Source organism: Notolepis coatsorum (assembly GCF_963971535.1).
Source record: "Notolepis coatsorum genome assembly, chromosome: 11".
Taxonomy (NCBI): domain Eukaryota; kingdom Metazoa; phylum Chordata; class Actinopteri; order Aulopiformes; family Paralepididae; genus Notolepis; species Notolepis coatsorum.
In genome coordinates, this window is record NC_140175.1 from 16,047,105 (window position 1) to 16,058,494 (window position 11,390).

Sequence of the window (11,390 nt, forward strand, 5' to 3'; positions counted from 1 at the left end):
GACACTGAGAGATCGAGCTGCGCAGGTGAAAAGATGCGACTGCTGTTACCTCAAGTACCGGAGGGGACTTGTGCTATGTATGACTTAGTCCACATTGCAGCCGGCTTGTGGGAGGCAAGAAACAGCGTTCGTGACAGGGGAGGGTTGAATTGGATGATACGAAATTGGGATGGGAGAAAAATATAGAAAAAAATGGGAGAAAAAAAGTGGATCAAAAAGAGATATGTAATGTTAATTACCTGGAATTATTCTGTTTTTTGGGGGGCGGGAAACCCTGCATATATCGGTATCGGTTGATATCGGTATCGGAGATTAAGAGTTGGACAATATCGGTATATCGGATATCGGTAAAAAAGCCAATATTGAACACCCCTAGTTATAAATATAATATATTTACGTTTTGTAGTGGCAAAACTCCAAAACAAACACTACGATCACAAGTCGAACCGATCACAGCTCTCACCACTAGACTGAGACACAGGGTTCTTACACCTTTTCCAAAGCAAAATTCAAGCACTTTTCAAGAATTTTCAAGGTGCATTTTCAAGCTTTTCCAGCATCTTATGCGGCTGTGGTAAATTAAATATTTACGTTGGTAAGGGCTGAGGTAGAGGTGTTGGAGGTGGAGGAGATGGTGGTGGTGATGTTGGTGGTGATGTTGGAGGTGAAGGTGGACGCCTGCAGGCTGTTGGGAGGCTGCTGAGCGGAGGCATCAGAGGCATCCTGGAGAAAGACCGACGTCATTAGACAATTTCCAATATTCCACCTCCTGTATTTACAAGATATCATATCTCTCTCATATATATATACATATATTGTATGTATATTGTATGCATGTATTTGTATTGTATTGCATGTACTTTTATGTATTATAAAATACCATTGTAAGTGGATGCGTACAATTGCTATAACAAGTCTCTTAGGTTAAGGTTAAAGTTGATGCCTGTGGCCTTGATCATTGCATCACACGTCATCCAATACAATTTTCCAGGAAAACTGTTTCAATTTCCATGTAAGTGTTCACTTTTTCTCAGTTTCCATGACTTTTCCATACCTGGAAAATGAAAAAAATAAATTCCATGTTTTCCAGGTACCGGGGGAACCCCCTGCATTATCAGCAGGTCAGGACTACAAGCGTACGATTAAAGCCAAGCTATCTACCTAGCCACTAGCATGCTAATGAAATAGACCAGATTTGAGTGTAGTTAGCATGCTAACGTTAACAGTGTTACAATTCCACCATCCGATACGACACGGCATCAGAACGGTGTGGTAACGTTAGCATGCGTGTGGTACACAGAGGCTCCTATTGCCTCCGGCAGTCTGCTCTAGTCTGGTGCATGGGACCTTTGTGAGCTAACGTTATCTACCTAGCTATCGTTACTGTTTAAACTAAATGACCCAGTCAACTATTCACTTTTAGTTTAATACATGAGGCATTGTCTAACGGTATCTAGCTGGCGGGCTACTGATAGCTCCTGATATCAACAAATGCTCCAGCAATAGTCTAGTAGTGGATGATACCTCCGTTAGTTAGGTAGCTCACGTTAGCTCACTGTTCAAAACGAAATGTCCCAGTAAACTAAATAGTTCACTGAGGCGTTGTCTTAACGTTATCTAGCCGGCTAGCAGTAGCTACAGATAGCTCCTGATATCAATGTCTTATAACATTGATTCGATGCGTATTCGAGCCCCTGGCTTGCATCGCAGTCACGAAAGGGGCTAGCTGAGGGAGTAGGATATATCTGCTGAGCCGCAGATATACCCTGCTGAGGGCATGCTGAATGTGATTTGACCAAAGCAGAGTATACACACAGACAGTGGAGCTGTTTGTAGATAGCAAGCATTTTGACTTGTTGCGTGGTGTCTCGCAGATAATACAACTACAAGTATAATTATATAATATATATATATTTTATAAAAAATAAAAAATAAAGTATATATTTAATTTATTTTCTATTTTTTATAAAACCAAAAACGATTGGTATCGGTATCGGTCGATATGGCGCATAGACGATCGGTGATCGGTGGCAAAAAACGTGATCGAGGCATCCCTATGATCTGTTCCTGAGTCAAATAAACCGATACAAAACGGGACAGCAGACCTGGGAACCACCGTTAAGAGCTGAGGGTTTGGGGTTCAGTCATGGAGACAGCGGGGGGGCGGGTCAAATCGGGGGCCGATAGATGTTTTCCGGATCCTTCATGTAATGGTCACCAGGGTGGTTGTTTAACCCACTGAACTTAACCTACAAGCACATTACGGCCCCAAACGTACCTTGTTGACTGCATGCAATAAGAGAGGAAATTTAGGCGCTCTGGTGTCGGTGTGTCTCGGCTGATGGTTGTGGAGGAGTGAGAGATTGACCCTTGTAACTTCTCTCTATTTATACAGTGTAGGGCGCAGTTCTGGAAGGTTCTGCTATGACATCACTGCTATGACATCACACCGTTCCAGAACGTTCTAGCCTGTTCTAACCGGTTTTACTATGACATCACACTGAAGCTTAACTTGAATTACACTATGACACGGCTGCAGTTACACTCCCACCAAACATATATAAGCATTGTATATGATTCTTACTATAACTTAGAGACAATAACTGCCCACATACTGCCTAAAACGTAAAGCAATAACTACAATAACTATGGTCCTTGGCCTCCACAGGACGAATCACCTCAGCCTGCGCCTGGAGGGAGAGGGAAAGATAGAAAGATAGACGGATAGAGATATAGAGAAAGATAGAGGGCGCAAGAGACTTCATTCTGCTTCCACCAGCGTCACCGTCTTATGGATGGGCCTCTCCAGGTGGACTGGTGTGGAGATGCGCTTTCCTTTCTTATCCAGGTTGGGGTCGCTGATAAGCAACTTAAGTCTTCGCACTCTCCCATCTCTCCCTGGGTACACCTCGATAACCTTTGCCATCCTCCACTGGTTACGTGGTGTGGACTCATGCTGTAGAAGTACAATGTTGTCGACCCTTGCGTTCCTACGATCCTTGGTCCACTTCTGTCTCGGTTGGAGTGTCGTGAGGTACTCCTTCTTCCATCTTGTCCAGAAGTGGTTGGCTAAGAGTTGCACTCGCCGCCATCTTTTGCGGAGGTACAGATCTTCCTTGACGAGCCTTCCGGGCGGCGGAGCGAGGATTGTGGACTTCATGGTCAGGATGTGGTTTGGTGTCAGGGGCTCTGGACTAGATGAATCATTGAGACAATCCGTGGTCGGAGGTCTGCTGGTTCCAAGCGCTATGACTGTCAAGACACTTCTGATGGTCAAGACAAGCCACGTCCAGACACTTCTGATGGTGCGTATTTGTCCTTCCCAGAAAGCAGCAGGCTTCTTCGTTGCCGCCTTCGTGGGCCCGTTGGCCATGACAGGGTTCTTGGCTGCTGACTTCGTGACTTTCGGAACGGCTTTCCTTGCGGGCCTTTTGGCTTTAACCTCAGCCTTGGTGATCTTGAAAGAGCCAGAGGCTCCAGTACCCTTGATCCTGACCTGGATGAGAGCTAGAGCCTTCTTTACGGTAGCCAGAGACACCCCGCTCACTCCCACCTTGACTTCTTCTCCACTTTGTAGCTCGTTCTGCCAAAGCAAGTCTGGGCCTGTGAGCCCGTTAGAGGATATCAGTTGCTCTGCGGTGAGACCTCTGGAGGCATGGTCGGCTGGCTTCTCTTCCGGAACCACATACCTCCAATTTGTAGACTCTGTGCTTTGTTTGCTGCGTTCCAAGTTCGACTGGAACCTTAGCTCCTCCTGAGCGCTGGGGCTGGCCTCTGCCGCAAGAGCCACGTCCGACTCCAGCATCTTTATGCCATCTGTAGGTATCACAACTTCTGTGATCTGTGTTCTACCGACATCGTGCCCTTCACTTGTGAGGTCTAAAGAGGACGGTAGATCTGGCAGCACTTGCTTCACACGGACATGGTTACTGATACCGATTGTATCTCCATGGTTGCGACCCGGGTTACCACATCCCACCACACTCCAGCCTAAGTTTGTTTGCACTGCAAACGGCTGGTGGTGCTCACCAGCCACCATGACTAGTGGCCGGAGGGCTTGAGCACAGTTGTAGCCAATTAACAGGCCAACATCACAGCGTTGCTCCGGCGCGATATCCTCTGCTATATGTGCCAGATGAGGCCATGCCTTCGCTGTCCCTGGTGTGGGAATATGGTCTGTTTGCCGGGATAAACTCTCTTGAGTAGGTCACTGGCAGCGGGATTAGCTTGGTTGAATAGAATCCTCTTACTTGTAGGCCAGTTAGTTTCCAACTGGGCACGACTGTGTTTCTGGAAGCCAGTGTCGAGAGCTGTAGCTGCACTGCTTCACCCTTGGTTTTGAGAGCCTTTGCGGTCTTCTCGAGGATAAAGGTGGTGTCACTTTGTGTATCGAGGAGTGCATACACCAGGACTTCCCGGCTTGGCTCCCCTGTAGATGACACCCACACTGGAACTATTGTGGAGGTATGCGTGTCCCCATCATTCTGGATGACTCTAAACGACGTTGCCTGGTCGTGTGGTGGAGTATTTGTACCTTGGAGTCATCCTTTCTTCCGTGGTGTGATCATCATGGAGGCGAGTCATATGTCTTCTATCACAGATCTCGCAGTTGGTTCTATCTCTACAGTCCCTACAGCGATGGCCCGACTTCAGACAACCAAAGCACAACTGATTTTCGCGAACAAACTTGTTTCGTTCAAACATGGTCTTCTGCATAAACTTGCGACACCTTTGTAGATTATGGCCGGTCGTAGCACAAAGGACACAGCGTGTGGCGCCGGCTGTCTCATGGACACTGGTTGCTAAGACCCTTGCTCCCAGGTCCCTGCGTCTTGCGCCCAGGTCCCTCATACCTTCCCGTGGGTTCAGGGCATGAATCGATGTTACTGGGTTGCAAGCTATTTTGGCTTCACGTGTGAGCAACTTGACAAACTGGCTGAAGCTCGGGAACGTGTGAGTTTCGTCGTTCATGTCTACGACTTTCCTATTCCATCTTGCCGTCACTCCGTCTGGGAGTTTAGAGAGTATTTTCTGGTTCTCGTGGCAATCATTAAGTATTTCAAGACCTTTGATCTGAGGCATGGCAGCCTCACGCAACATGGCTTTCTTGGCGCCTCCCCCCACGTACTGGCGTATGACACTGCGTGAAGCCTCTGTGCTCCTAAATAACCTTTTCCAGTTCGCACATCTATTATGACTAATTCTATCTATTTTTAGGGGCAAATACGAGTGAAATAGTCGCGCCCTGGCTGTGGTTACATGACGTCATTGCTATTTTAGAGCTGCTCTACCGGTTATAAGGTATAGTCAAAATCCATACCATAGCGCAAATTCATACCGTTTATACCGTCCACCCCTATGTCAAACTACACAGCTATCACCCCCTTACATCCCCCCTCCCTCTTCTCCCCTACTCTCGCTACCTTACTTATACCCACCCCACCAATGCTCCTCATCTTCCTAGCCCTCTCCACCTGCTCCTCACTACCACACCCTACGGCCAGATTACCATCCCACAAAACTCTCGCATACTTTACCTCACCTAATTGCTCGACAATGAGTTTGGGCAACTCGAGCCTACCTACTTTCCTCACTCCCCTCTCCCCCTCAAGCCTAACCACTATATGAATCACTTCTGCAACATCATTTCCTCCACCCTCGCCTTCTGACCCACTTGAGCTATCGTCCCTCACTTTCTTCCTCTTGCTCTCCTTCCCCTCTCTTACCTCCCTCTTCTTCTCCTCCTTCTCCATATCATCACCACCCGACCCCTTACCCTTGCCCTGGCTATTCTCGCCCCCATCGCTGTCGTTCCTCCCCTTTCCCTCACTTACCCTCCTCTTCTTCCCCACCCTTTCCCACCCTTCTTTCTCACTCTCCTCCCCACTATACTCCATTCTGTCACAACCCGACTCCTTCCCTTTGCCCTGAGACTTGTTGAATATATATAGGTACACAAATGTTCTAGAATGTTTGATTATGACAGCATACTGTGACATCACGAATGCTCTAGAATGTTCCATTATGACAGCATACTGTGACATCACAAATGTTCTAGAATGGTTGACTATGACATCATACTGTGACATCACGAATGTTCTAGAAGGTTCTATTATGACAAATAATCCGGTTCAATGACTTTATCTAAATCCAATCAATATTCCTAATGCCGTTTCAATGTAAGGTTATAAAAATAAACATATAAACATTCATATAATACAATAACCTAAATATATAGCTTTGGCTCCTCTACAATACACTTACCTAGTGTAACTGAGGGGTACAATTCCCTGACTGTATTGATAAGTATGGTATCATTAAACCACTACCGCTTTATGTACTTTAACTACTGACCATATAGTACACGATATCTAAATATGATGAACACTTTCCCACCATGAAACCAGGTCCACACAAAGGTAATAATCAAATATTTAATATATAGCAAAGGGTACATATAATATTCACCATTACATTTATGATTTGAATGCTCTTGTAAGGCAAATGAGTACTCGTAGGCAAATCAACACTGAATGTCCAATCTCTGGTTACGCAGGAAGCAAGTATACAACCTGGCTCTTAGGGAATTATAACGATGGCACACTTAATGATTATAGCTGGATATACTGTAGGGGTCCTCCCGGTTGTAAGCCAGTAGGGGGGGTAGGAGAGCCGTCGGCTGTATCCCGTCTGGTCAACGATGTCTAGGGAGACTTCACGTACAGAAGACAGTGCAGTAGAATCTTGATCCACAGATGAATACACCTTGGCTCTCTTGTAGGCTGTAGCTGTAGCTCCACAGTGAAGAAGAAGCGAGGCGACCTCAGTCTGGTCTGAGCGCCGTCTCACCTTGACTCCTTTCGGGGTAAATCCAACACTCACCGGTGTTGGCGATTATCCGCTCCACAAATCAAAGTACCAAAGCAAATATATATTCCATGCCGCATAGGGCTCAGCAGTCGTCGGGTAGGTAATCCAATGTACAGGTCCACTCGGTCCTCGCCTAGAACTCCTCGGATGAAAGCACCACGTGTGGTCTGCCCAACCTGGTTAAGACTCTAGATAACACGAGGAAGCGATGGGGGTGCTGCTCACTTTAGAACTCTAACCGCACGATGCACCATACATAATAGACTATTATTACTTAATAGAAATACGGTGCCAAACTCTGGCAATTCAGCTATTAATTCGCACGAGGTCTCAATGCTATTCTAAGGCCAAACAGGCCATACTACACCGCACGCGGTATCGTGGGGTGAGGCTTCACGTTCTGTTACTTAGTTGGGTAGAAGGGTAAAGGACTAAGGGATAAGAGGACTTCTACATTTCTTGCGCCATATTTATATGCACGGTGAACAAATAGTGCCACTCTCTTTTCGGTAGCCGTATTCCTGCGCAGAGCCGGGGCTAGTAGGGACATGTTTCGTCGGTACCATTGAACTTGGCTCCAAGGGGCTTGTCCCTGGCGCCAGGTCCTTGTCCAATAAGAGAATGAACTATTATGGGCTATTAGTAGACTAAAGGGATATTCCGTGTATATGTACAAGGAATATACAAGGGATATCAAACGATATACAAATACTATTCAATATATATCCATAAATAAATATATATATTCGGTTTAATCTGATCCTTCACAACAGCCGCCCCCTAATTAGTCCCACCTAATTAGCTAAGCAGAGACAGATTAACCGCACTGTCCACTACTCAATGTCCGCTGTAAGGTCAGTCAACTCACAAAGTCATAGGGTCATGGTCGTCATCGATAGTATCGGGGAGCCTTGGCAGTTCTATTAGCCTCGCCACGGGTCGGGTGTAGGTCCGCCCTTGGACGAGCACTTCAGCTGCTCGGACCTTTCCATCGGCACCGGTGATCACTTTGCTTACGCGGCCAGCCGGCCACATAGCTCGGGGTAGTGACTGGTCGATAATCATGACGACTGTTCCTTCTGTCAAATTGTCTCTCTCTTTTACCCACTTCTGGCGGGTCTGTAGAGACGGCAGGTAGTGGAGTAGGAAGCTGTTCCAAAACTTGTCAACCAGTACTTGACTGTACCTCCACATTCTTCGGCCGTTCGCTTCTTCAGGCCTGTACATTGTCTGGGGTAGCGCGGGGTCCAGCCGCCCCATCAAGAGTGTGTTGGGGGTGACTGGGTCGACATCTGCTACATCACTTGAGACGTAACCGAGGGGCTTTGAGTTCAATACTCCCTCGATCTCCGTGAGGACTGTCATTAGGACTTCTTCCGCCACAGTCTGGGCCCCAAGCACGGCGTACAGGGCTGTCTTTATGGAACGTACTTCTCGTTCCCAGGTTCCACCGAAGTGAGGTGCGTTCGGGGGATTAAACTGGAAGTCAATCTGGGATGGAGCGAGGTGGGTCTTAAGTTCTGGGCCCATAGCTTGGAAGCTCTCTCTCAGCTCTCTTTCTCCGCCTTTGAAGTTTGTCCCGTGATCAGACAATAATGTAGACGGTTTTCCTTTCCGTGATGTGAATCTTCGGAAGGCCATAAGGAATGAGTCTGTGCTCATGGTTGGAAGGAGTTCGATATGTATCGCTCTGGTGGTCATGCATTTGAATACAATACCCCACCGCTTCTCGGTTCCTCTTCCTTTCTTTATATACAGCGGGCCAAAACAGTCCATACCGGTGGAGTGAAAGGGCTTGTCGCCGAGTCGGAGGCGACAGGGAGGTAGGTCAGCCATCCGGGGTATACTGGGCTGGGCTCGCCACTTACGACAGTCTATGCAGGTTCGCTGGAAGCGCCGCACTGCTTCTCTCCCTTGCAGTATCCAATAACGACGTCTGATCTCCGCGAATACTCTCTCTGCCCCTGCGTGGTGCACATCCTCGTCGTATTTCTTTATGATCAGCTCTGTGACCTTGTGTCGGCTGTTCAAGACTATCGGGTACTTGACGTCATCCGGTAAGTCTGGGGCTCTCCGCAGACGACCACCCACTCTGATGAGATTATGGGCGTCGCTCTCGGGGGCTAGGTGGAGCAGTCTGCTGTCTGATGGGACGGGCTTTGCTCCCTGTAGACAGGCTAGCTCATCGGGGAACGAGTCTCTCTGGGCTCGTTGTAGTAGAAGAAGTTCTGCTTCTTCGTAGTCAGCTGCTGAAATGTCAGTTGTGGGCTGAACCTCTGGGTGGTGCCACAGAAATGTCTTTAGCTGCGCACTCTGTAGGGTGATGCAATCGTCTATATCGGGGTCTGTGGGGACGAGTGTGTGTGTCAACCCACAGAACATAGGTTTCTTGTTCTCTGCCTCCTCTTTACTCGCCTCCCGTGGGGTGGGTGTAGGCCACTCTTCTTCCGGGAGCTTGAGGAACTCTGGCCCGTCACTGTAGAGGTTGTGACGGGTGAGGTCATCCAGGGACATTCCCCGGGTGATGACGTCAGCTGGGTTGTGTTTGGTGTCCACATACCTCCAGCTGGTTACTTCTGTTAACTCTTGAATCTCGGTGACTCTGACTCCCACGAAGACCTTGTATCTGCACGAATCAGACCGGATCCATGTGAGTACGGTCGTGGAGTCTGACCACAAGATTGTTCTTTGCACCGGGATGGTGAGTTCACGTTGGATTAACGTGGCGAGCTGCGCTCCTGCTAGGGCTGCGCAGAGCTCTAGACGCGGGATAGATTGTTGCTTTCGTGGGGCTATTCTTGAGCGAGCCAGGATGAAGGCAGTATGTATTTCTCCTCCCTCCTCTCGGGCACGCAAGTAGGCCACCGAACCGTAGGCTACTTCGGAGGCGTCGCTGAATACGTGCAGGTCGATCTTGCATGTCTCTGGCCTCACTGTGGGTGGGAAGTAGCTGCGGCGTATATTAACACCTGGGAGTGAGCGGAGTTCCGTCTCCCACTCTCTCCATGTGGATGCAAGGTGTTCGGGTATGGGATCGTCCCAGCCCTGGTCCTTGTCCCATAGCGCTCTTACAATCATCTTTGCCCTGGTGGTGTAAGGTAGAATACATCCCAACGGGTCATATTGTCTGGCGAGTGTTCTGTATACACTCCGTCTGGTGGTCGGTATTGCCGTCGACCTTCCCTGCTCCTTGGTCAGGGGTTTGTGTCTATAATGGAGCGAGTCTGTTTTGAAGCGCCAGACTAGTCCTAGTGTCATTTCTTGGGCTTCTCCTGGGATGGTCGCCATCCAGGTGTCGCTGCTCGCTGCCTTGTCCTCGGGGGAGAGGCTGCGCAATACTGGGGGGTCGCTGCTGGCCCGCTGCCGGAGATCAAAGCCGTCTTTGATCAGGGAGGCGCGGAGCAGCGCACGACGTCGCCAGTCAATTTTCTTTATGTGTCCCGCTGTGATTAGCTTGTTAATCTCAGCGCGGTACACAGCTTCTTGAGCGGGGTCTTTGGCTAGGCGCCGCTCTGTGTTCAATAGATACCGCTCCGTCGCCTCTTTTGTGGCGTGAAAGGTGGGCAGTCCCTCTCGCCTCAGGAGTGGAGTTGCGTATCTCATCACTCCGTTGACGTTGACTCTCTTTGTCCCGTGCTCGAGGAGGGCTATAGCGTAGATATCTTCCTTAGAACGAATGTCTTTCTTTTCGCTCTTAAAGGGCATTGTCTCTAGTGTCCATAGCCTCTCGACATGCTGCAGGAGTGTGGTGTCTCCTTCTGTCGCTCTGGAGTGGAGGCAGCTAGTGGCTGCTGTTCGGTAAGAGACTTGGCGAGGGGGCCTTGTAATGTCCATCCTAGGCGGGTCTCGACTGCTGCAGGACAACCTCTGGGTCCTGTATGGACCCGGTCTATCGGGACTATGAGGTCTGCATGGTCGGAGCCTATCAGCAGGGTCGGGGTGGCGCCGTCTATGAGCGGGATAGGGAGTTGACGCAGGTGCACATATTTATCCATCAGCTTGGCGATGGGGTAGGTGTACTGCGATAGTCCTATTTCTTGGCTGGTGAAAGCATTAGTAATCCTATACCGTCTCTCGGGCTGCCCGCTTGCTGCGATAGTGAAGGAGACATTCTCGCCCTTTATCGTCTTTAGATCTCTTCTTATTGTCCGAATCGTCATCTGGTTCTCGCTCCCCCGCAGCCCCAGCTGGGCCGCAGCGGACGCGAGGAGAAGGGTCTTCTCTGACCCGTCATCAAGGACGGCGTAAGTGTCCATGACCTTATCTTGGTAACTCAGTGTTACGCGGACCACCTTTAAGAGCACCTGGGCGCCGCTGCTGCTAGCGGGGTCAATATACATAACACTTGCCTTTGTGCTGCTGGATGGTGCAGGCTTTCTTTTGTTACTGTCGTGTAGGACATCTAGGTGGGCTCCGTCACACCTACTACACCTCTTCTTGAGGCGGCACTCGGCTGCCATGTGACTGCGCGCACATCGGTAACAGCGCCTGTTGGACTTTATCCAGTGACTCACTTCTTC

At 49.0% G+C, this 11,390-nt stretch overlaps 1 protein-coding gene across 1 annotated transcript in view; it reads right to left on the reverse strand.

Annotated features, from left to right (window-relative positions):
• The window catches only part of LOC311236990 (integrator complex subunit 5-like), a gene marked incomplete at both ends in the record, with an annotated part of 42,387 nt that extends 41,643 nt beyond the window's left edge, over positions 1-744 (reverse strand). Inside the window, one exon of the mRNA XM_084324799.1 lies at positions 592-744. Within this exon, the coding sequence (XP_084180925.1) occupies positions 592-744 (153 nt within the window). The remainder of the gene's footprint in view (positions 1-591) is intronic.
• Between the last annotated feature and the right edge of the window lie 10,646 nt (positions 745-11,390).